The sequence below is a fragment of the Podarcis tiliguerta genome (assembly GCF_965153285.1).
Source record: "Podarcis tiliguerta genome assembly, chromosome: 6".
NCBI lineage: Eukaryota > Metazoa > Chordata > Lepidosauria > Squamata > Lacertidae > Podarcis > Podarcis tiliguerta.
The window spans coordinates 96,791,216-96,817,664 of NC_139539.1; the positions used below are offsets into that span (position 1 = coordinate 96,791,216).

General features: G+C 44.0%; 2 protein-coding genes across 6 annotated transcripts in view; both read left to right on the forward strand.

Annotated features, from left to right (window-relative positions):
• Positions 1–127: 127 nt before the first annotated feature.
• TMCO1 (transmembrane and coiled-coil domains 1) lies at positions 128–14,579 on the forward strand. Its single transcript, XM_083446543.1, has 7 exons — positions 128–286; positions 1,814–1,891; positions 2,566–2,625; positions 3,535–3,581; positions 6,975–7,042; positions 10,116–10,260; positions 14,167–14,579. Exons 1-7 carry the CDS (start codon positions 217–219, stop codon positions 14,263–14,265), a joined length of 567 nt encoding a protein of 188 aa, XP_083302669.1. The 5' UTR covers positions 128–216; the 3' UTR covers positions 14,266–14,579.
• Positions 10,120–26,449, forward strand: part of ALDH9A1 (aldehyde dehydrogenase 9 family member A1) — a 26,260-nt gene continuing 9,930 nt past the window's right edge. Inside the window, exons 1-2 of one of the 5 annotated variants that reach the window (XM_083446528.1) lie at positions 10,120–10,260; positions 18,503–18,709. In XM_083446528.1, coding sequence (XP_083302654.1) covers positions 18,529–18,709 — 181 coding nt within the window. In that variant the 5' untranslated portion in view covers positions 10,120–10,260; positions 18,503–18,528. Of the gene's footprint in view, positions 10,261–16,396; positions 16,502–16,522; positions 16,636–17,291; positions 17,311–18,502; positions 18,710–22,975; positions 24,492–26,449 lie in introns of those variants that run through there. The other 4 variants (XM_083446529.1, XM_083446527.1, XM_083446530.1 and 1 more) reach the window with 4 other exon arrangements.

The following is a 26,449-nucleotide window of genomic DNA, read 5'->3' on the forward strand; positions in this document are numbered from 1 at the left end:
TGGGGGAAGGCCCCCTCCGTCCCTCCCCCGCGTCCTGGCAGGGGAAGCTTGCGATTGGCCGAGCGAGAGCCGCGTTCTCTGCGCTGTCGAGACCGAGGACAGGCTCGACTAACCGCCAGGAGGGACGCAGAGGCCAGCGAGGCCGGGAGCAGAGCGGCGCGTGTCTCGAGAGCGGCTGGCGGATTTCCGGTTGGGCCCAACTTCCGGCCGCCCAAGATGAGCACCATGTTCGCCGACACCGTCCTCATCGTCTTCATCTCGGTGTGCACGGCGCTGCTGGCCGAGGGTGAGGGGAGCCCGGGCCGGGCGAGGGTGTTGCGGGGCGGAGAGGGCTCGCGGGTGGCTTCTCCAGGCGAGAAGCGTCTGCTCGAGCCTCCGTGGGAGAGACTAGCCGGCAGCCGTGGGGCGGCAGAGGCAGCGGAGCTCTCCCCATTCTGTAGGGATAGACAAAGGGATCCACCTAAATTTCCTCGTCGTTCTGGAAGGCACAGGAATCTCGCCGCCCCACCTCGGCAACAGCCTCGCAACATGCTTTGAATTCCTCAAGTTGGAATTTCCAAATACTATAAAAAAACCCTGCCAGGGAGGGAGCTGAGTTGCACATGAGCAGGGGGGCAGCTGCATCAAGTAAATCAAGAAAAATACTTAACCAACTCAGGTTCTGCCCTTCCCCAACATGAAGCCTGTCTCCCCACCCCCAATGAATCCTCGCTATAACCATGGATTTGCAGCACTTCACCTTCAGGAGTGGATTAAGCCATTCTAGTATATACTAATTGTGACTTCATTCTAGATCCTTATGTAGCCAAACCAATGAATGCCAGTTTGCGCGGGGGGGGGGGCGGGCGGGGAGAGTTGTCGACTGTCCTTGAATTCTTTGTCTGTACAGTGGGTACCCTGGCTCTCAAACACCTTGGTACGCAAACAACTTGGAACCCAAACACTGCAAGCCTGGAAATAAGTGTTCTGGTTTGCGATCTTCTTAGGGAAGCAGGACGTGCTCCATTTTAGGTGTTACACTGAGGTCTGTTTTTGCTATTTATATTGCGTTTTTGTGGCTCTTTTTTGTGACTGTGTGGAACCCAGTTCAGCTACAAATTGATGGATTGTGTGACTGCAGTACATTATTGCTTTCATTTTATGGATTATTAGTCTCGTTAGATAGTAAAATTTATGTTAAATTGCTGTTTTAGTGGTTGTTTTTAAAAAGTTTGGAATGGATTAATCCATTTTGCATTATTTTCCATGGGAACGCGTGCCTTTTGTTTGGAACGGACCTCTGGAACGGGTTAAGTTTGAGAACCAAGGTACCACTGTACTGCAGCTACTGTTGCACTAGCACCTGCAATGGTTACAATGGTGTCTTCTTGCCATTCTGTAACTTGGGTGCAGGGAATGAAGAGACATGATGTTGATGCTTGCAGTCCAACTTAAAATCCCAGTCTGTTATTTTCAGATGCTCCTACTCATGCACCAAAGCCTGTTTTAAAGCACCATCAATATCTCAAAGTTCATGTGCTCACAAGACCTACCATGATGGGCAATGGGCTTCATCTCTCTTGGAAAGTGACATCAGTGCTAGGGGCTCCCACCTCTGACTTTGTGAATGATGGTTGAGTCATGCATGCTGTCACTGGGCTGGTGGAATCAGTTTGGGAATAGCTTGTAACTCATGGTACTGCAGTTGTAGGAAGGAGACCGTAAGGTACTAGGGCTCAAGTTACTGGGTTTGGAAGTCCTCTGGCAGCCATGCTGAGCGCTTTGTAGATACATCGGTTAGTCTGTTTCCTGATTATTGTGCTACTTGTTTCAGGCATAACATGGGTGCTAGTTTATAGAACAGACAAGTACAAGCGGCTGAAAGCAGAAGTGGAGAAGCAGAGTAAAAAATGTAAGTTCAAATGCATGATGGAGCTTGTCTTGTCCATCAACACTCCAATTCTGGGCAATATTTCTTTAAATTGAGCTTAACTGCTTTATCTTGAAATAAATGGATCCCTCATCATGGATTTGTCTGTAAACCACCCAGAGAATGCAGTTATATGGCTGATAAATAAATAGTCATGGGCTGTGTATTAATGTGAAACACTTCGTGAGCTTTTGTGGCCTAGTGTCTGCTCCATCAGATCCATGATTTATTATTTTAAATAGGCATAGGGGTAAAACTTTTAAAAGGGAGTAAATGTGAGCAGGAAGCTCAGCAAAGTTGGTGTTTTTTAAAAAAGAAAAATCAGTATTTGTGCTTCATAAAGCTTATGTTACAATATGAACTCCATTCTGGACGCTTTCACTTCTGGACACTTACAGCACCATCCTAAACATGTCTGCTCAGAAGTAAGACCCATTAATTTCAACACAGCTAAACCAGTATAGAATTGAAGCCTTATAATAATATAATTTAGGCAAAAATAAGCATTTCACCATTATTAATTGCTTTTCAGCTCTTGCTTGCCATACCCATTGGTCTGATTTTTGTTATAGAGATTTCTATGAGGCCTGACGGTCAATGGGAAGAGGAACTGTTTTCTTTATGAAAAAACTCACTGTGTTGTTTTATCTCTGCAGTGGAAAAGAAAAAGGAAACTATTACAGAATCAGCTGGCCGACAGCAGAAAAAGAAAATAGGTAACATTGGGGGCTACATGGTTTGTCATGTTTCAGTGTTCAGAGTGGGTAGGCCTGGGGGACAGATCTGGCCCAATTGCCTTCTCAATCCGGCCCGCAGATGGTCCGGGAATCAGTAGAATGTGTGTAGAATGTGTCCTTTTATTTAAAATGCATCTCTGGGTTATTTGTGGGGCCTGCCTGGTGTTTTTATATGAGTAGAATGTGTGTTTTTATTTAAAATGCATCTCTGGGGCATAGGAATTAGTTCATTATTTTTTTTCCAAAATATAGCCCAGCCCCTTCTGAAAAAGCTTGCTGACCCCTAGTTCAGACAGTTTCATGAGGGAGTGAGGGAAGTGGTTTTCACACACTCTCTGTTGAAAAAAATCAAGTTCCTTCTGTAAATCATGCAGTATGAGATCACCTCTTAAACGGTGCTTCCTGAAAACTTGTTATTATTTCTATTTATTTATTTATTTATTTATTTAATCAAGAACATGTAATTCATTACATTACTCATTAGATAGTAAAATGCATGTTAAATTGCTGTTTTAGGGGTTGTTTTTCATCATCTGGAACGGATTAATCCGTTTTCCATTACTTTCTATGGGAAAGCACGCCTTGGTTTAAGAATGGACTTCCGGAGCGGATTAAGTTTGTAAACCAAGGTACCACTGTACTGTATACAGTTTTGCATTATTTGGATGGTTTGTATTGAGAAACGCTCTTGAGCTTCCATGGGGAGGAACAGGATTGCTACTATCTGTACTGAATGTCAGAGCACCTGAAGTGGGTTGGTGACCTTTACATGCCTCAGACTTTCAGTATGCCTTTTTGTTGCTGTTTTCCTGCCGTAAGTCCCTTACAACCTTATTGGGAGCAAGTTCTTGACTTTGTGACCTGCAATCATTTGTTTCTCTTTTTCAGAGAGGCAGGAGGAGAAGCTGAAGAACAACAACAGGGATCTGTCAATGGTGAGGAAACAGAGCAAAGTGAACCTTTATTGTAAATCCCTTTGGGAAAGTGATTCCTAAATGAAGAAAGTAATAAGGAGTAGGAACTGGGGCAGCTTTTCAGAAAACCAGACATTACAACTAGGAAGTGAGACCAAATTCCACTATCTCTGTAGGATGCAACACTTAAGAAATAGATGATCAGTAGAAGTGAACTGAAGTGATGATGAGTTTATATGAAAACTAGGCAACAGCTACCATAAAGGAAAAAAAAATCAAGAGCTACCATCAACTAATGCAACATTTCACTTTTCCATTACTAATGCCTGTGAAGTATTGTCTGTCATCCAACTCCACCTGCTTGATGTTCTTTTAGGCAGTAGAACACCCGTGCTCCTGTCTCTCTCACCTGTTGCACAGAGGCTCCTGCCAGGCTTGGATTCTGTGCCCAGCTGGCACCACCCTTGGCCACTTGCTGTGCAATTTACCTCTTCTGCTACATTATCTGCTATTGCTGATGTTATTGAAAAAACATTACTTATTACTTATAGTTCCTGGTGTTCAGTTTGTTTTTATGCTTTTATTCAAGATATTAACAAAATATTAAATTGACCAAAAGATTAAATAATGTTAGTACAAAATGTCAATTAAAACCCAGTTTTAATTGCATACATTATGTATACATTATGTATGTAATTGCATGCATTAATTAAACAACACTGTTATGTTATATAAGGTAAAGGGACCCCTGACCATTAGGTCCAGTCGTGACCGACTCTGGGGTTGCGGCGCTCATCTTGCTTTAATGGCCGAGGGAGCTGGCGTACAGCTTCCGGGTCATGTGGCCAGCGTGACTAAGCTGCTTCTGGCGAACCAGAGCAGCGCACGGAAACGCCGTTTACCTTCCCGCCGGAGCGGTACCTATTTATCTACTTTCACTTTGACGTGCTTTCGAACTGCTAGGTTAGCAGGACCAGGGACCGAGCTACGGGAGTTCACCCCGTTGCGGGGATTCGAACCGCCGACCTTCTGATCGGCAAGTCCTAGGCTCTGTGGTTTAACCCACAGCGCCACCCGTGTCCCATGTTATGTTATATAAAAAGGTAAAGGTACCCCTGCCCGTACGGGCCAGTCGTGTCCGACTCTAGGGTTGCGTACTCATCTCGTTCTAGAGGCCGTGAGCCGGCGCCGTCTGAAGACACTTCCAGGTCACATTGGCCAGCGTGACGAAGCTGCAGCTGGCGAGCCAGCACCAGCGCAGCACACGGAAACGCCGTTTACCTTCCCGCTATAAAGCGGTCCCTATTTATTCGAACTGCTAGGTGGGCAGGAGCTGGGACCGAACGACGGGAGCTCACCCCACTGCGGGGATTTGAACCGCTGACCATACGATCAGCAAGTCCTAGGCACTGAGGTTTTACCCACAGTGCCACCCGCGTCCCTGCGCCACCCGCGTCCCATAACACCCGTTATGTTATATAGTTAACATCTAATACAGCTAATATCTAGCTGTGATTTCTGCATTGCAGGGAGTTGGACTGGATAAATCTTGGCATCCTTAACCTATCATTCAGTGTACCCATACCAATACTGATGTATCTATACCAGTACTGGGGGAATAATTGAAGGTTTTAATGTTTCCTATACATTTCTTTATACCTTCCCTAATTTGTATGACATAAGCAAGTTTCAGAACTTTAAATAAGGATAAACACTCATGTGATTGGAATGCTTGGTTTTTGTGCAGACAACAATGGAAGGTATTTTTGAGATCTGGCAGAGAATCCTAGGATGACCTTTATAGACTTGCTGGACCACCCCACCCCCGGAACACCTCTAAATAGTTGCATGTGGTGACCATGGATTGCTTGGGGAAGTAAGGTGTTCTGTAGGTTGTAGTGAAGTTTGACACTTGAATTGTACTTGGGCAACTAGTGAAGGATAGCTTATTTGAAACTCCTTAAGTGGCTTGTAATGTTTTGGTTCCCATTTGCTAACTGTAGGGTTAAGGCAGGCAGCGGTACAATACCTATGCAACTACATGATGCATTTAATTGTATGTCATGAGTCCTGACATCCGTGCCCCAGGTATGGTGTTGGAATATGGAGGAGGATACACCAAACGATGAGCAGTCTACAGTAAAGCACATCTCCCACCATCCCTGCCCCCAGTCCTTCCCCTGTGGAATGGGAGACTGATGCTAGTTGGTAAACAGTGGGCTCTCGGCAGGAAGAAGGGGCAGGTTACAGGATGCAGTGGTTCAAAGACTGGGATTGGGAAACCAGTACATGTCAGTCCCAGCAGCATATTAAGACGGGACACACCTCTTATGAAGGAAGAAAAACTTCTCATTGAGACCTAGTAAGCAATCATGTTCTGAGCATGTGCCAACAAAATGGCCCAGTCTCATGAATGCCAATGCCACAGATGCAAAAGGTCAGCTCAACATTTCCTATTAATTAGGAACCAAGTGTGAGCTTCAGGATAAAAGAAGCTAAGTCATAATAAAAAAGAGCAGGGAAGATGCATAAAATGAGGCCATTACTTGTTTTTTTTAGAGTCAGCATCACTGATAGGTTAGGAGGCAAGCTATTGGCGACCTTCACTGCTGACCTGAGCCCTTAAAATAGAAATAGGGATGGCTGTTTTGAATGGAGCCAACCATACTTAGACAATTTAACGAGTGCTAATGCTGTGTTAGTTTTGCCAGCCAGTTAAGTTTTTAAAATCTACTTTGCTTCACTTAGACTGAGAGCAAGTTGGCATCTGGAAGTCAAGTGCTAGTACAGAGGTCAGCAACCTAAGGCCCATGGGCCGGAAGCAGCCCATGAGGGTCGCTTAACCGGCCCAAAAGCCGCCCCCAAACCGAGCTGCCCGCTTGGTGAGTCCCCACGCACTGCTCTAAACCGGCGCAGCACAGCGCAGGGACTCTCTTCCGTGGTTCTGGAAATCACTTATACACATGCCCAGACATCAGAAATAGTGTCTGCGCATGTCCACGGCACCGGAAATCGCAATTTTCTGCGTCTTGGCATGTGCAGAAGCAATTTCTGGCACTGTGGACATGCGCAGATGCGATTTCTGGCATTGCGCTGCACCGGTCCAGCCCACGGAGGATCTCCGTGGGAGTGATCCGGCCATGCCCGGTAAGCCTTGCCGACCCCTGTGCTACTACATTTCCTGGTCTAACCTTCTATAGCCTTTGGGCTGAGGACTCCATAAACATCCAATGGCCTCACCAAGGTTGACTATTTAGTGACTCCAGATAATGCATATGCACATCCCAGTTGATTCATCAGTTTTTGTGGGAGGAGACACTCAGTGGCCATAGTCACTTCTCCAATTTTTCCTCTTCATTGAATCTGCATTTGCCAGACACTAATATGGGTCCTCAATTGTTCTTTTGACTGCAGGTTCGCATGAAGTCCATGTTTGCAATTGGTTTTTGTTTCACTGCTCTGATGGGAATGTTCAATTCCATGTAAGTGGTTACCACTCTTCTTTTCTTTAAGAACTGTTCACAATGCTCTATGTTCTCTTCTTCCTTCAGGGTACAGTGAGCCCACAACTTATGTCGGGGCTACAGGAAGCGCCCAGTGCCAAAACTGTATATAGCCAAAACACATTGGGTGATATGGCAAGTGGGATTGCCAGAGTTTATTTCCCACCCACCCCCTTTGTAATTTTTTATTTTTTTGCCATGCGCATAAAGCTGAATATGCTCAAGTTAAATGCGCATAAGTTGCAAGTATACTGTATATGTTTTCCATAGCTCACTGTGCCTTCCTGGGAACTGCATCGAATTAGCATAAAAGGAAACAGTGTTGATGCAGACATGGTTGCAGCTGTGCAATAGCCATTCTTACAAGCGGTTGATGTCAACTGTGTGTGCGTGTGTGTGTGTAGGAATTTATATATAAAGGGGGGTGGAAAGAAGAGGATAGGAAGCTTAATTTCCTCTGCAGAGGAAAGTGGGTGTGACCCGAGTCTATCTAGCCATACAGCTCTGGTCCTTAACCCCTTCATTCACTAACTAGCAGGCATGCATAGTTCTATTTGACTGCCATCTCCCACAAACTGAGTTGTGTATGTGTGACATAGGACCTGTGGAAGATCACAGAGCTATTTTCATGATTGCAGGGGAAAGTTGCAGTTTTCCAATAATGGAAGTAGCCACTGTGACTTCCCATTAATTCCCATGTCATACACTCATAAGCTGTCTGTCTGCACTGGCTGTTGAATTTCAGCTCAGACTCCAGCAAGATTTTTGGTCAAACATATGCATCTCTCTATTTGCAGTGAACTTCAATCTTCTACTTTTATCCCAAATATTCAGTGTTACGGTTCTAGCAGAAATTAGCTGAGAGCTCCTCACACTAGCAATATGGATTCTCATTGGTAATTTTGGTATCTTTTCATTATAGAAAAGGTGCTTTTCAATTCTCATTTATCTCCCCATCATTTCTGTGAGATGAGCTAGGCTGAGATCAAGTAATCTGGTCAGGCTACTCAGTGAGCTTTATTAAGAAAGACCTTGACTTTGAGATGCTGGACTAGATTTTGGTCTGTTCCAGCAGGGTATTTCTTACATTATATTAAAAGTGAGTTTTTGTAAGAACTCTCAAAGTGACTTAGTCATATTCATTTGGATAATTAGATTAAATTCCTACATTCATCTTTCTTCCCTAACAATGTAAAAGGCATGGGGCCCATACCCTGTAGCACTTTCTGATATTTTTTCTTTTAGCTGTGTCCAGAAAAGAAGACAGGAACCACGTAGAATATCACAACAATGTCAGAGGGAGATAAACATCCGTTCCTATCTGTTCTGCCAAAAATTCCTTTGCTCTCCAGTTGGCACTTACTGGAAGTGCAGCTCCTTGTATTGTTAACTCTGCAGGAAGAAACACTCATTTAAGAGTTTACAGTACCAGAAGCACCTGCTGAAAATGAGAGAGAGCTTCATATAGCAATGCACTATAGGACATGCAGTTGGAAACTAGTTAGCCCGATGCCTAGAGTCCACCATCTACATTTGTCCCCACAGTAACCTTGGTTAAGGAGCATTATGCACTTCTCTCCCTGCCAGGAGCTTAAAATACACAAGTTTCTTTTCTCCTCTGTATAAGTAGAGCCTGGAAGAAACTTCGTTCCCCTTTGGAAACTCATAAAATGTTTTCAAAACCCAGTTTGGTTAATTGATTTCTGAGAAGTTTGTCCCTTATTTTACGTGCTGTTGCTCTCCTTCTGTTAAAGGATCTGAACACTGAGTGACGATATTGGACCTGAGCGATCTGAGCTCAGCTCCAAAACACAGTTGTACAGCCTTCAATCTGTATACCTCAGAGGGTTGGGGCTCTGAAGTACTGAAGTAAACAAAAGGGTTTTTCTTTATCTCTGTACACCTAAAGAAATTGTGGTTGCTCTAATCAGGAGAGGACTAATCTGCTTTGAACCAAATACGATATATAGTTAAATTTGGCGTTTTCACCTGGGAGCTACAAATTTCCTGTAGTCCTTGTAGTATTCCAGTGGCTTAAGGTTCCTGGTGGCACACTCTTCACAATCGGATTGTTTCTGGGTAAGTTTTACTACAGTCAAAGCTCGGTTCCCGAACAGCTCTGTTTTGGAACATTTCAGCTCCCAAGCGCTGAATACCCAGAAGTAAATGCTCCGGTTTTCGAACGTTTTTCAGAAACCGAATGGCTTCTGGGGTGTTTTTTTCTTTTTTCTCCATTGACTTTGCCAGCTGCCCTTTGATCCTCGGTTGTCAGAACGTTTCGGAAGTTGAGCGGTCTTCCAGAACAGATTATGTTAGACAACCGAGGTTTGACTGTACCAGCATGTGTTTACAGACTTACAGTGGTACCTCGGGTTACATACGCTTCAGGTTACAGACTCCGCTAACCCTGAAATAGTACCTCGGGTTAAGAACTTTGCTTCAGGATGAGAAGAGAAACCGTGCTCCAGCGGCGTGGCAGCAGCAGGAGGCCCCATTAGCTAAAGTGGTGCTTCAGGTTAAGAAGAGTTTCAGGTTAAGAACAGACCTCCGGAATGAATTAAGTACTTAACCCAAGGTACCACTATACCACTGTATTCCATACTTTGGCACAAACAGCTCTAATATCAAACTGTCAGTTCAGTTCAGCAGCTCTTACAATACCATTAATCTGGTACCTCTGAGTGATTTTAGTTAAGATGGATTCCTTAGCGTATTTCCTGGATATAGCCAGAATATGTCAGTCGGAAACCGTGTCCAGGCGGAAGTAACTGAAATGTCTGGGAAAATCCAGACGTATGGTAACCCATGTTGGAAGTCTAGATTTTGGTGAATTTCCAAAAGCTCAATGACTTTGCGCCCCCCCCCCCCCAAAGAAACAACTTTTGTGTCTCGGTTTTCACTTTTTTGAAATATGGCAACCCTCTTCATGCTATGCATTGAATGTTACACTGTTTGGCTTAAATGCTCCATCTGCTGCCTTGTTTGGAGAATGTGAGTCTGGACCACAGACAACTTGTACTGATAACCAAGTACATCTGTATGCTTTTCCCAGATTTGATGGCCGAGTAGTTGCCAAGCTCCCCTTTGTGCCACTTTCCTACATCCAGGGTTTGTCCCATCGTAATCTTCTGGGTGAGGATTATACAGATTGTTCCTTCATCTTCCTCTACATTCTCTGCACTATGTCTATTCGGCAGGTAAGTGCTACTCTGTGGAGGGTTGCCTTATTCAGAAACTTTGTTGGGAATACCGTGTTTCACATTTTATTACTTTTATCATAATTGATAGAGAGGGCTGGCACAACTACAATGCTGTGATATAAAGATGCGGCCGTAGCCGCCTTCTCTTCCTCCTTTCCCCTAACCTTCCACCATTTTGATACTCATTCATATGAGCTTGATATTTTCTCTTGGGCTTATTAAATAACCACTCATTCAGGGGGCACATGTATCAAATAAGAATTGTCTCCAGATTATTGTAAATGAGTGAGCGCTGCTCTCCCTTATTTTTGGAGGCCACAAATGACTAGCGTATTTTTGTTTTGACTGTGTTTGTAAGCATATCTGAAGTCTCGTATTATAATAATGGTATTTCATGTCCATGTCCTCAGTATCCTTGCCTTTGTACTTCCCATTTTAAAAACAGCCAAATTCAACTCAGAAATTGGCAGGACATGCTTAGCAGTTACAGACTCATATAAGAGCAAGTGATCTTTTACGTAAACTAGTCATAAGTTCTTAGTGCTGAAAACAAACCAGCAGCCATTGCAGCTGTTTAAATGGAAGAGTAACATGGCCCCAATAACTAGCTCTGGTTAACAGGTGCCTCATTCTGCATGGGCTAAAGTTTCACATGCACCACAGAGGCCGTCCCATTAGACATTGCAATACAGTAACCCCACAAAATATGCTGGGGCTACATTCTGGGGAAAGCGGCAAAAGCCAAAATCGCATATAGTCAAAACACAGTAAGTGCAAGGGTGGGTGGGACGGCCAGTCTTTTTCCCCTGGACTCTCACCCCCTTTTTTGTAGAAGCGGATAAAGCTGAATGCACACAAATTAAATGTGTGTACATTAATGTATAAACATTATAATATATTGTTTGGAATCTGTTGATGAGTGGAAGTACGTTAGAGAGACATGCAGTATTGCAGAACTGTTGATCCGGAAGAGGGTAGCAGAGATTTGACTCTTTCACACTTTGGGGAGGAATGTTTGAGGCCATTGCACTGGTGATCTCCAGGAGATGTGAATAGCTTAGGTCTCAATTGATTTGCCCTTGGATGTTTTGATGTTGAGGAAATGTTTTGAGCCTTGGCTGGGACACTGCTCACTCCTGACTTGAGCTTGAGGTTGCCTGAAATATCTCCCTGCAGTAAGCAACTTCCTCTGTGCTGTTTCCATGTCCCCTTGGCACGTCAGTCCTGCCTTGGAGTTTTCCTGCTGAGGGTGTGAAGTGCTGCATGGATTGTTTTTCAAGGACCCTTAAGTGGCTGGGAAAGTTGACCAGCATCTGGACTGGGTGTGAAGATGTACATCCTGTCCCTTGTTTGTTCTTCCTCTGCTCACTCCATGTGACAATTTGGCTGATTAAAATGACTCAAGGCAGATTGTTCCCATTTCCTCTTCCATAACTGAGTTGCCTCTGTTAGCATGGATTAATTTATAGAACCTTAAAGACTAACCAGTTTTATTACAACATAAATATTCATGGACTAGAGCCCCTTCATCAAATGCATACAGGGTGAGATGCTCTATTGTCGGGGGGGGGGTGTCATACAGATACATATGCAGACATACCGTGTAAATGGGGGTTGGGAGAATTTAAAGTTGGAGTTGAATGGAGCGCAAAAGTAGAGCTTAACCATAGGCAAAACTATCATTCACAACAGGAGTGGTGGGCAATGCTGATATGATTGTGTCAAGTGGTAGCATGATTAGATCTTAAGTTTATGCTAAAGCAGCACAGTGATGTGTCCCAGAAGCAGTTATTGGTAATAGAGTAGTTTTAGCATTGCTGAGAAAATTCAAACACGTAGTGGGACAAGAAATGGAGTGTTTTGCTTTGTATGTGTGTGAGTCACCCTGTGCTCCCTCCACTTTGATCTGTGTTTGGGGTTCCATGTCACTCTGTATAAAACAGAGCTCTTGATCCCTGTTCACCATAATGTAGAATCTAAAAACTGCTGTGAATTTTGGTCAAAATGAATGAAATTTGCTATCCCCAAAGTGGATTAAACATGCCCAATTGCAGACGGGACTTTTGTGGCAGAAGTAAAAAGGATTCACTCTCCTCCATAACTTATTTTAATTTTATCTCAACTGGTCTATCACTGTACAGCTCCCATTGGAGGTTTGGGAGCGTGTCATCACAACCCTGGATTTGCATAACGTCAGGGTGAAATTGGGGAGCAAAGACAAGGCTGGTTGCGCAACAGCTGTGGCATGGGAGCCAGGAAGGAGAAACAGAAGATAGAAGTAGTTGTTTTAAACAACAGCAGAAGTTTGAGCGAAGTGGGTATAGGGAATCACTGAGAGGAAAATGGTGATTTTAAACCTCAGCAGAGGTTTGAGTAGAGTAGGGGTGAAGTAGTTGGTGGTTTTTATGTTGATCTTTTCTGTGAACCACCCTGAGTATAGAGCGGTATATAAATTCAATCAATCAATAAGAAGGGGAAAGTGGTGATTTCAAATAATGGCAGAGGTTAGAGAGCAGGGGGTGGTGGGGGAAGTGGCAGTTTGAAGGAAGGACTGAGTACAGTTTGGAAAGGTTCTGTTGTGTTAAGTGTTTTGGTGTTAGCTTCTGTGTTGTAATCTCTGCTGTTTCTCCTTGTTACAGCTGGGTGGGGGGGGCGTCATTTGAGGGGGGAAAGTCCACTAGTGTAGGTCCATCCCTGCTTTACTCAAACTTCTGCTGTTGGTTAAAATAGCCCCGTTTTTCCTTTCAGCATCTCTCCTTTCTTGCTGCACTGTTCTCTCTTCTGTTTCTCAGCTGCCTTGTGCACAAGGATGCAGAGCCCTCAGATATCCCATAGCACCTTCATACAATGTGTGTCACTCCTGGTTCCCTGTGTTGTCTTCAACATGAAGGTCCAGGTTCAGTGTAGTAATTTTGAACATACATTTAATCTACAAGCAAACACTGCTGTGTGGGCAATGTCTAACTGAGCAAACTTAAAGATTGGGGGTGCACAAAGAGGGCCGCAGAATATGAGAGAGGATAACGGTCTGGGAGCAAGAGAGTTGAGAAGAGTGAGGAGGGGGGAAAGGGAAGGGGAAAAATGGGGTGCAATAAAGGAAGAGGTAGGCATGGGAATGGGGACAAAGATGAAAGCCAAGGGACAAAAGAAAAGGTCTGCAGAATCGGATGGGGGTGGCAGCTTTATAACTGGATGAAAGGTGTAAAGGGTGCTTTGTAGTTGCAATTGGTGGGAGGAGACAGGTGCAGGAGGTTCCCCATGGAGGTGTCCTGTGTGCAAGGGGAGCTGCCCTAAAGGAGAGGAGGCAGCTGCGCAGACTTTGAAGCAAAGCGGGGCTGCGGAATAGAAGAGAAAAGTGGCTTCAAAATAGGGTTGGAGAAAGGGGAATGAGGTTTCTAGGGGTTTAATGTGTATTGGAGGGTCAGAGCCTCCCAGTTTCATATTTTGAAAGGGGGGGTTTGTCTCTTGCTCTTTCTTACCTTTAAACAATTAAAAGGTGGATGAGTGGTGTGTATTCTAGCTTGTGCATTTTTTAAAACTTGCAACTTTACACCAGCCTTTCCAGTGCTAGACCTTGCACGCCTCTTGATAGGCCTGGCAATGTAAGCCTGTCTAGAATGCTCCTTGCAGAGTTTGGAAGAACTCTGGTTTTGTTTGTTTCTTTGCTTGCAGTAAAATACAGTTTTCTAGTTAGTGAAAACCAATGCTGTGCTCTTCAGTGCTCTGTGGGCAAAGCATAGAGCTATTCCATATAGAAGAGTACAAATACAACAAGGCTTTGTGGGGACCCTGTTCCGACTATGCTGAGAAGACCCCTAAATCACCCCAGTTGGGCCCTAAACAATGCACACCCTTGCACAAAAGCAAACCAATGTGAGTTTGTGTTTTTCTCCTGTTTGCCAGAATATTCAGAAGCTGTTGGGTTTGGCTCCTTCTCGAGCTGCCACCAAGCAAGCTGGAGGATTCCTTGGCCCCCCACCTCAATCTGGGAAGTTCTCCTGAAATAAGAGTTGCATCTCACTAGTCGAAACATCCTGGCTTTACAAGAAACTCTGGATTGCACAGAAGCCTTCCTGAACATGTTGCCTATGTAACTATCATACCTTTGTTTTGCAAAGAGATCAGCACTGAAGCACATCTTTGGGCTAGATCTTGTACTTACTACTCTGAGGCAGTGGAGAAATATATTAGTGGAATTACATGGAGTGCTGTTTGATGAGAAAAGTGTGACTTAGAAGTAAGCAGCAGTAGCATTCTTTCTTGTGTAATAACCTTTACCTTAACCAAAGTGAAAATAAAACAAAAATTGTTTTGTCTCTGTGCTTCCAGTTCATATAGTTCACCTCAGACACTATTCTGAGGGAGGCTTTTATTCCACAAACTCCCGACAGCTGCAGAACGGCAGCATTGGTTTGTTTCAGCCACTGGCTTCCCCTGGATGTTTTTCAATTGCAGTTGGTTAAGATTAGCATTGTATATAAGCAATGTCAAGAGACAGCTGAGAGGGGCTTGGCTTGCTGCTGAGTCAAATGGCGGCTTGATTTCAAGTCTCCGGCAGTCTCCTCCATTTGTAGTGCTGCTCCAAAAGTTTTACAACTACCTCAAGATGGGTCATTTCCCAGGCACACGTTTTCTTCATGTCTCCTGTCTTGCTGATGCAGTTTTCCTGTATGACAGCTTTCATTGCCTCCCATACGGTCGCAGTTCTGATTCCTTCTGTGTTGGTTCCAAATACGACTTCCATTCTTCCCCAATCCACTTGACCACCAGGTGGTGCTGCAACATCATGGGAGGGAACTGCCAAGCCAGGTGCCCGCTTGCATGATTCAGCAGAAGACAAAGGGACAAAATCAATATGACTGTATAGCTGGTGGGGATGAGGCTAGAAACAAAAGTTGGGTGAAGCAAGTGCCATGTACCAGTGAAGTATTGGCTTGTGTTTTCATTTTAGAAGTTATGGAGCCCTTGCTATCCATGTGACCATCAGAAATCACATTTTAATCACCTAACACGGGTGGCGCTTGGGACGCGGGTGGCGCTGTGGGTTAAACCCCAGAGCCTAGGGCTTTGCTGATTAGAAGGTCGGCGGTTCGAATCCCCGCGACGGGGTGAGCTCCCATTGCTCGGTCCCTGCTCCTGCCAAACTAGCACAGTTAGAAAGCTCATCAAAGTGCAAGTAGATAAATAGGTACCGCTCCAGCGGGAAGGTAAACGGCGTTTTCGTGCCTGCTCTGGTTCGCCAGAAGCGGCTTAGTCATACTGGCCACATGACCCAGAAACTGTATGCTGGCTCCCTCGGCCAATAAAGCGAGATGAGCGCCGCAACCCCGGAGTCGGCCATGACTAGACCTAATGGTCAGGGGTCCCTTTACCCTTAACATGACAACACCTTCTTGAAAAGACATCAGAGTTTGAAGGGTTCTTTTTAGAAAGGGGGTTTGCCCCTCACTGGGTCAGTAAACAGAAGCTAGAGTTACAGTAGTTAATCTCTCTTTTGGCAAAAAAAGATCTGCCAGCAGCATCATGTAAAACATCTTGAACTGCCCCAAATTCAATTAATTTGAAATAAGGGGTGCTTTAGGGTCCTGGAGAGGAGAGAACAGTGCATCATAGCCTTGCAAACACAGAACTTTATTACGATACTTTAAAACACAGTATTAAATGATTTGGAAATAGTAAGAAATCTTATTGCTGCGAAACTGCGCAGCGTAAAATTGGAAAGAGCATTGTGCACCTTCAATCTCAGAGCAGTATGGACTGCCATAACAAAGTACTGTATAAGTTAACTTCCTATAGAAGTGCTACTAATTACCAGCCAAATAAGTTTATATAACGATGAGCTTTATCACACTTATCAAGATAAGATACAACTGTACAATAGGTTTTCATTATTGTAATAACTTGTTTGCAAACATTTCTTTTTATTCATTTTTGGTATGCATTAATATAATTGCTAAAAAAAATACATTTAGAAGAGCACCGGGTTTAGGTTGCAGTTACCTGGGAGTGAGTCTCATGGATCTCAGCTTATTTCTTATTTCTGAGTAGACGGGTAGAGAACTGCGCTGCCTAGATTCTCCCTATTGAGACAGGAGAAAGTGCGCACGACGCAGTTTGGGGGGACACGAATTTGGGGGCAACAAAAAGAGCTGCTGTGTCTCGGATGCTTTCCCCTCAACACGCAAGTCTTCAAACCTGCCTGGATCCTCTCTCTGCCCCAAAGGAAAGCCCGGCTCAGGTGAGGGGGCGGGGCGGGGGCGGGGTCCTGGCGGCCCCTCCCGCGCCGCGCTCGCCAAGGGCCGCCCCCCCCGCCCCGCCCCGCCTGCTCCCTCGGCCGCTCCCGGGGCTGCGTGGACGTTGTCAGGAGGCGGAGTGAGTGAGGGTCGCGGGAGAGGGGAGGGGGTCCCGGGGGGGGTCCCACCGCGCCCCCAGGGCAGCGGGCCGGGAAGCCCCTTCGCCTGCGGCGGCGCCCGGAGAAGCGCTTGGAGGCCCCGCTGGGCCTTCCGCGAGGGGCCTCCCCTTTCCCTGGCCGGGGCCTGTGAAGGGAGTCCCGCCGAGGGCGGCGTCGGCTGGGCCGGGGGCGCCAAGGCCCGCTGTCAATACTGTGGTTCAGTTGGTTGCTCGCTTTCTCCTGCCCGAGGACTTCAGACGCCCCCCCCGACCACGAAGGGGGGTGTTTCTATGCCCCCCCCCCGCCAGCCTCGAAGAGGCCTCGGTGGTTAAAGGCGGGAGGCCTGTGGAGAGAGAGGGGCGTTTCCGCCTGGCGCGCCCACCGCTGCAGAGGAGGCGATGGGAGCTCGGCGGCGCTGCCTCGGCTGGGCCGAAAGCGGGAAATGAAATGGGGTTGGGAGTCAAGGAGGACCTTGCAGCAAATCCGGGTTTGGCGCTGTAGCCCCCCCCCCGCCCCCCTAAAGCGCCACAAAGCAAGCCTGGTGGTATTTTAAGGACCAGCCAATTGGTCATGGCGTGAGCTTTCATAGATTCTAAAAATATTCTCTGCGCCTGTGGAGTTTTATCAGCAAAGCACTTCCAACTTCAAGAAACAAAGTAAAATACTCTTGAGCATATGGATTTTCATGCTTTAAACTCCATTAACTCATTTCTTTTGCTCTCTTCCCTCCAATAATTACTAAAATATGTAGAAAACGATAAGGACTTAATATCTGCCCCCTCCCCCCAAATAAGCTTAGGGCCACAATAAAACTTTGCTCCAGGAGAGTGTCTTCCATGAGACAGTATTGAATAGCCTCTGGCCGAATGTGGTTCTGAGAAGAAGAACCTGTCAGGGGGCTCTGCCCCTGCCCATGATATTGTGGTATATAGGAGTGATGAAGGAATAGGGGGTATGCACACTAAAATAATGTTGGGACTGCTCCAAATCTTGACGCTCACCTTGATGTGTTAGTGTCTCTGTGAGATGCTATTGAATCACATTTGACCCAGTCACATCCACAGCCATGCATTTAATGTGCATTCGGAACCTTTGTTGTGTTGGGAATTTTAGCTCTGTGAACAAACTGTAAAAAAGAGTAAGAGATAGGGGCATACACCCCGCAGGAAGCTTTTGGGCCACCCTGAATCCTTGACCCATGCAGTTAGAGACTACTCCTGGGGATGAGGATGCATCATTTGCGGAGCCTCAAAACAGCTTGCAAAAGATTCTCAACACTGTACTCTAATCTCCGTCCCCTCCCCCACCCCCATGGGCTGTTCTGGGGGGTTCCCCTGACCCCTTCCAGAGCCAGTTTGGAGGGCCACCCTGCACACAGCACCCATATGGATGCAGGAGTCTTCAGGAAGCTTTTGCTGCTCTTGCTTTTGATTTTTCCGGGTGCCATGCTTACGCCCTCTCCCACAGTTCTCCTCTACAGCTCTGGAGTGGCTCTGAGCAACTGGATTTCACTTGGCACAAGGTGAAAGGAGCCTTCCCTCTGTTGGCTGATTTGTGTGGCCTATCTCTTGGGGACAATCTGTAGCCAATTGCGTAAAATAATAGGAGGGTTTAAAAGTGGATTGTACATGGCTCTGTGTTTTATAGACATGCTTGAAATTCTTTGAAGGGTAAAACTTGATAAGATAGTGTGTTTTATCTTGTTTTTGTGAACTGTCCTGGTAGCTCTATGGAGGGCAGTATATAAATCTTTCAGATAAATGACACAGCAATAGGCGGATTCCCAGGCACCTTGCCTGCTGCTTTACGGGAGCAGAGGTTGATAGGCCTCTCTTCTGTCCAATGCAGCCTTGTTCCTGCTTGCCAGCTGTCAGATGCTTCACAGTCCCCGCTTCTTACTCATTCTTCCTGGTTTTCCTGGTCTGCTCCGTTGTGCAGCAATGAGCACCATCACTGGCACATTTCAGCTGCAGCAGCCCCTCAACTACCGAGAGGGTGCCCGCATTGAGCCTGTGGATGGAGATCACAGTGAGGAGACGTATGAACCAGCAACTGGTAATTATCTCCAGGGTGATGTTCTGGGGGGATGTGGGCTTCAGGGAGTGCAGCCCAGTTGCTGCAAAAGGTGGCTTTGGAATCCCCACCCCAGACTCTGTAGTACATCAATTTGCTATTGACTTGGCATTTTAGATAGCATTCACATTCAGTGATGTGAGGTGAGAATATTATCGAGAATGAGAATATTCTCTACTAGAAAATTCCACTCCACAAACTGTAAATTCTAGTGTAAGAACCAGTTTTACAACACTCATTTAAAAAAACTAGTAAATCATAAGTCAAGCTGTGATATTAGCAGTGTAAGTAATGAATAATGATTTTTTTGATCCAGTTACATTACTGGGCCTTGTGTCTTTCACCATTGGCAGTTTTGAAATGTGAGCTACAGAAAACAATTTTTTTTTAGTTTTAAAAGTGCTTTTCATTTAATATGATGAACATTTGAATTCATATGTATTTCAACTGTATGTAATAGCCTTTTTTCTATTTTGGTGTGATCTTATTCTTAGCGATTCTATACCCTTGGCCATACAGTGTGATTATTTTTACAGAAAGTAGCTTTAATGCTTTATACACTTAAAGTACCTAGGCCTATACAATTATGTGTAACAGCATGTGAGGTGGCCTTGATTTAAACAGTTGTTGCTTCTATATTTTTATTTAGTGCCAGTAACTGGTTTTTGCAGTGCCATTCAATGGTACAAGGTGCCACATTCTACTATTTTAAATGAAAATTCTTCAATATTTTCATTAATTGAGAATATTCTCAAGAATTTTCTCCAAAAGATTATTCTCGAGAATTTAACATCACTATTTACATTATTCAAATAAGTTTCTGGCTTAGATTTATTCCAACCAGAAGAAACGGGAATCTATGACCTTTGAAGCTGTTGGCTGGCTGCACTCGTGCCAAGGTGCACTGAATTGTTTATCTTTTGTTTATCTGAATTGTTTATCTTTTAATGCTTGAACTTTGAATTTGCTGATTGGTAAAAAAATGTGGCTGAGGGCTGATATGCAAGACTTGCAAATAATGGAGACAGTGGAGTACTGGTTTTTGTCCAGACACATGTATTTTTTAAACTATTGTATTTGCTGTAACAATAATAAATGATAAAGATGTTTATAAAGATGTTGGTCAGTGTCTTTATAAATGACTTGGATGAAAGAATTGAGAGGATGCTCATCAAATTTGTAGAAAACACCAAACTGGGAGGGGGAGCTAATGCCACAGAAGACAGAATCAGGATTCAAGATTACCTTAACAGACTGGAAAACTGGGCCCAGGCTAACAGAATGAATTTCAGTTGGGACAAATTTAAGGTTCTACACTTAGGCAGGAATAACCAGCTGCACAACTATAAGACACCTGGTCAACTATAAGACGTACATGTGAAAAGGATCTATGGGTCTTAGTAGACCACATGCTAAACATGAGTGATGCAGCAGCAAAAAAAGGGAATGCTATTCTAGGCTGCATCAACAGATGTGTAGTGACCCAAACAAGGGAAGCAGTAGAATTGCTCTATTCTGCCTTGTGGCAGAGCCATATCTATGGTAAGGCTAACCAGGGGTTTTTTGCCCCGGGTGAAGTCTTCAGAGGGGCGCCATTGAGGCTCCTAAAACCTTGTTTTTGACCCAGGTGAAATCAAGTCTAGTTTCATCCCTGCTTGTGGTGTCCAGTTCTCAGCATCACAGTTTACAAGAAGGATGTTAACAAGCTGGAACATATCCAGGGGAGGGTGACCAAGGTAATCAAGGGTCTGGAAGCCCAGCTTCCAGACCCTTATGAGGACCCTTATGAGGATCAGTTGAGGGAGCCTGGGAAAGAGGAGACTGAGAAGAAATAGGATTACCATTTTCTAATATCTTAAGAGCTGCCATATGGAAGATGAAGCAAGCTTGTTTTCTCCTGCTTTGAAGGGTAGGACTTGAACCAATGGATTCATGTTACCAGAAGGGAGATTCCAAATAAGCATCTGGAAAAACTTTTTGACAGTAACCTGTTTGGCAGTGGAACGGTCTCCCACGAGAGGTGGTAGACTCTCCTTCCTTGGAGGTTTTTAAGCAGAGGTTGAGTGGCCATCTGTCAGGGATGCTTTAAGCAGAGATTCCTGCATTGTAGGGGGTTGGACTACATGAATCTCAGAATCCTTTCCAACTCTATGATTCTATGATAAGTTAGAGAGTCTTATTGTCTGTCATTTACCAAAAATCATTGATACTTTACTGTATCATTTTCCCTCAAGCATGGATTCCCCCCTCTCTAATAATCAATAAATAAACACCATTTATTCAGTTCTCTGTGTATGACTATGTATGTCTCTTTATATGTCTGTCTACACAATATAATATCAGGTCCTGTTTTCAATACAAACCTTTTGGAGCAATTTCTTCAGAGATGTGCAGTGTCAAATATTTGGCAAATCACTTTCTTGCTACAGTTAGCAAATCAACACCAAGCAAATATTGAACTTGGCTTGTTATAGTATTTAATAAAACTATTTGGGGAGAAAAGGCAATTTAAAAAAATCTGTGGTAATGCATTTTCCATCATAAACCAAAGTGTCCTGATGCCATTGCAGTGCCATCAAATGGGATAGAGGTTGCTGAGTTTCCAACGTGTCTGAGAAGTCAGACCATTTCCCACCCAATTTAATTGGCATAGAATATTGCTTATATAAGCTTATTTTATTTTTAATTATTATCTTGTTCATTGACACCAAAGAACCAAATTTTTAATACTTTAGTCTTGAACATCAGTTTGTGTTCTTATGGCTAATTACCCTGCTAAAGGTGGGCAGGGACAGAGCTGTAAGTGAGTTTCTGCCTGCCCTTTTCTTCCGGTTTCCCCCCTCGCCACTTTCATGAAATTAGGCCAAGGGCCATGAATTGCCTACCCCTGGTGCAGTCATGGGTGGGATGGGACGCTTCAAGCTTTTCCTCTTGGTAGGCCATGTAGCTTTTCCTGTTCAGCACACAGCCTGCAGTCCTATGCAGAAGATAATAGATGAACCACACTCCATCTCTTAAGAAGCATAGGAAAAAGAAAGAATAGAAACTCTGCCCAATAAATAGTTGTTGATGTACAATATTCAGAAGAATTCCTTGTCAAGCCTGAATCCAGAGAGGCTCAATTGGACATATTACAATGGCCTTTACATCTCAAGAACTTTGACAAGCTGAAAGTGATGACAGCATGCTACACCTTCCTTTCGGTTGCAATCTCTTAAGGAGAGTGATTGGCGAGTGTGTAAGGATGGGCTTCATCAATTAGAACAAGCCTCCCAGCCCTTCTTCTATGAAGTGGTGGTCTGGGTCTGCTGCATCCTCCATGTTGAGAAGACTGCACAGTGGCACGCTGGACCCCAAAGTGCCTGGGGGTCTGATTGTGTGTATTCAGCAAGCCACATGCATATGAATATGAACCAGAAAGAAGATTGGGTACTTTCTGGGTGAGCTGTGCAGCCAGGACCTGCATCTGGATGCTATGTGTGCACCTGGGCTCGTTGCCGAGAGTGGCAGGTCAGAAGCAGGAGCTTTGGCAAGTGTGATCTGGAAGAGAAGGACAGTGCTGGATGCCTAGTGGCAATATGACAACAGCAAGTATGAGACTTCTCTCAGGAGGGTGATCTTCCCCTTGGAGAAGCTGCTGACATCCTACAAGCGACGGGGGCCACCAGGTGGCGCATTGGAAGATGGCCGACAATAACATCTCTCTGACCCACACGAGGTAATTAAGAGGCTGCTATGGGGAGTATGCAGCCTTCCCGGCCCCCCCAAGGAGATGGGGGGGGGACTGCCTTGCCAGCGGTGTCCATAATTCACCCCCAGATTCAAAAGAAGGGGGTGCGGACACTTGGCACAAGCCCTCGGGTGAAGTCGGCTCTTCCTTCTTCCTCTCAGCCCCACTCACCTCACAGAGTGTTTGTTGTGGGGGAGGAAGGGAAAGGAGAATGTTAGCCGCTTTGAGACTCCTTAAAGGGAGTGAAAGGCGGGATATCAAATCCAAACTCTTCTTCTCTTCTTCTTCTTCCTGACGCTGTCTCCAATCAGCGCACTGGTTCGCTTTAGCTCGAAATATATAATTGGAAATATATAATTGGAAAGAAGCTAAAGCACATACATCAAGCGAAGATCGGGAGTAAAGTGCTGATTAATGGATCTCTGTGAGCGGAGCGATGGGCGGGACAAATAAATCAAGTGATGAATCACCATTAAGAGACTGGTATGTTTGGAGTGAAACGGAAAGGGGGTGGAGGAAAAAACTTTTCTTTTTTTTTGCCTTATGTGAGTATTAATAACCCTCCACCCCAGAGAGAAGAATTGTTGCAATTTATTAATCACAAGCAGGAATTCAAGAACTGTGTGGAGTGAATTATTGATCAAAGAGAGGATTGGTAAACATCAGAGAACGGAGGAAAGTTTTATGACGCAGTTTTAAATGGCGTCTCGCCAAGACAGGCTTGCCTAAGAAGGACGGGGGGAGGAGGACCAGGGTCATCAGAGTGTAAATGGTGATCGGAATGTGATTAGACCTGGCAGAGCCCTCTGAGATATGCTTGGCAAGCCTGGGAAAATCAACGGACAGACTGAGGGAAAGTTTTTTATGGAGGTGTGGAAATGGCGTCTGTCCTTATGTGGTGTGATTTTTGGAGAGTGTAAAACCCACACAGGGGATGTTTGTTTTCAACCCGCTTGTGAAGATTATCAGAGATCGCAAAGAAAGGAATATATGATAACAACAAGATGAGGAAAGTAATAAAGAGACTATCTGGACAGAAATGGATAGAACTGTCTAATTAAAGCAGCAATATAAGTGATGCTTGGATCCCTGTTCGGAGCTTGAAGTATGGGTACCCCCAACAAAAATTTAAAAATCTGGCTGTATAATTTGGAACTAATGTGATTTGGAAATAATGTGATTTGATTGGCCTGCTAATAAAAATTATATTTTTTTTTTAAAAAAAGACATCCTACAAGCGACTGGTTATGTAGGACAATGCAGTGAACGCTGTTTGTTATGGTGAAAAGAGCATGTGACCTGGCCTGCTGTGGTATGAAGACAGCCTCAAAGTCCATAAGAAAGTTGTTATCAGCACAAAAGGAGAGGCCATTTGGACAGCCAGTACCCTGATGACAACTGCAGTACTTGCAGTCATGGAGTTATGCCAAAAATCAAGCATGTGATAATGGAAAAGAAAAGACACCTACGCTCACAAGTGGGTGCTTGTCCCGAAAGCTGCCCAGAAGACGATGATGATCAAGGCGTGAGTCTTATTGGACACTCACAGCAAGCCCCATGAGAAAAATCCCCAGGCCTGGAAGTATAACTATGTGGGTTGCTGGAAAGGAAAGCGTAAAAGAAGTCGTCCCAGTGGAGCCAGACAAAGAAGGTCATGGAGAGTGTTGGGGAACACAGAGCAGCAGCCTCATCTACCTCAGACTCTTCAGAGCTACAAGCAGAAATCAAGGAAGAAGAAGAAAGAGACGATAGAATCAGAGCTTGCTGAGAGTGGCGGGAAGCTAGTTGAAATGGACAGTGGCACAAATGTGAAGAAGAAGAAGAAGAAGAAGAAGAAGAAGAAGAAGAAGAAGAAGAAACAGCTCAGAGTAACCTGTGAGAACCACCCTGACCAGGCAGCCTGAACCAGCCTGAGGAAGAGGAATCTGAAAGCCCAATCCGTTGCAAGTGCAGAAAAGGCAGCTTTCCAAGAACTCTGAAAAATACTTTCTTTACCAAGTTTCTGGATCTTACAGTTACATATGATTTAAGCATGTAAGTAATAGCTATTGACATCTCAAAAGATTTTCAGTCAACTCATCGTAGAACTGTAAAAGCATGGGGGGAAATGTAGGAGAAACCAGTTTTGCCTCCACTTTTAACCTTCCTAATGACTGGTGGAAACAGGATACATTATGCAAAGCAAACAATTTACAAATTAAACTTGCTTAATTAGTATGATTGTGCAGAATTCTGCTTTTCTTGATGCTGAATGTGGACTATCTTGGATGCTTGTTTTTAAGTGTGCATTGGTCTATTTTTATGTTGTGAACCTTCCTGAGATCTGTGGATGAAGGGCAGTATACAAATGTAATAAATAATAATCTTCTTTCTGGATTGTGGCTTTTCAAAATTAAGGAATGTGGCCGTTCAGATAACTCTGTAATAGTAACATAAAATCAAAATGCAAGACCTGCTTCTGTTTTTTTAAAAATAATGTTTATTAGAAGTTTTATAGTTACAGAAAGAAAGTATAAGAGAAATATTTAAAAAAATAAAAAAATAACAAACAATACATCAAAAATAGAAAGAAAAAACAGTACATCAAAACAACAAGAAAAAACAAAAACATTTAAAAACACATCCAAATTCCATATCTTTATCTTTCATTTACTTGTTTCCTTGACTTCCTCACACCTCCCTTTTTTGTATTCTAGTTCAAATTAGCTAATTCAGCAAATCCTTTCCCTCTTTCTCAATTTTTTGTTCTATAATTTATCTTACTCTAAATTTTCCATTTTATCCCATTAACAATCAGTTTTTGCTTAATTCTTTATAACATTTCTGCTAAAACCATATAACTTCATTCCAGTATTTTTCTAACATTCATTAATTTTGCAATATTTCTGTAACTATACTTTAAAATTGTTCCAATCTTCTTCCATTGACTCTTCTCCCTGGTCTCGGATTCTGCCAGTCATTTCCGCCATTTCCATGTAGTCCATCAGCTTCATCTGCCATTCTTCCTGGGTGGGTAGATCTTGTGTCTTCCAATACTTTGCGATGAGTATTCTTGCCGCTGTTGTATCGTACATAAAAAAGGTTCTATCCTTCCTTGGCACCAATTGGCCGACCATGCCCAGGAGAAAGGCCTCTGGTTTCTTCAAGAAGGTATATTTAAATACCTTTTTCATTTCATTATATATCATCTCCCAGAAGGTCTTGATCCTTGGGCACGTCCACCAAAGGTGAAAGAAAGTACCTTCAGTCTCATTACATTTCCAACATTTATTATCGGGCAAATGATAGGCTTTTGCCAGCTTGACTGGTGTTATGTACCACCGGTAAATCATTTTCATTAAATTTTCCTTTAAGGCATTGCATGCCGTAAACTTCATACCTGTGGTCCATAACTGTTCCCAGTCAGCCATCATGATGTTATGCCCGACATCTTGTGCCCATTTAATCATAGCAGGTTTCACCGTTTCATCTTGAGTATTCCATTTCAGCAGCAAGTTATACATTCTTGACAAATTCTTAACTTTGGGTTCTAGCAATTCTGTTTCTAATTTTGATTTTTCCACCTGGAAACCTAATTTTTTGTCCAAATTATATGCCTCCATTATTTGATAATAATGGAGCCAATCTCGCACTCTGTTTTTCAGTTTTTCAAAACTGCAGTTTTAGCCTGTCTCCCTCTTGCTCCAGAATTTCCCAATACTTCGGCCTTTTGGCCTCCATATTGAGTTTTTTCAATGCCTTCGCTTCCATTGATGACAACCATCTTGGGGTTTTATTTTCTAACAAATCCTTGTATCTTGTCCAAACATTAAACAATGCTTTTCTAATAATATGATTTTTAAAGGCTCTGTGAACTTTAACCTTGTCATACCACAAATATGCATGTCAACCAAATACATTGTTAAAACCTTCCAGATCTAAGAGATCAGTATTTTCAAGAAGCATCCATTCTTTCAGCCAGCAAAATGCGGCTGATTCATAATAGAGTTTAA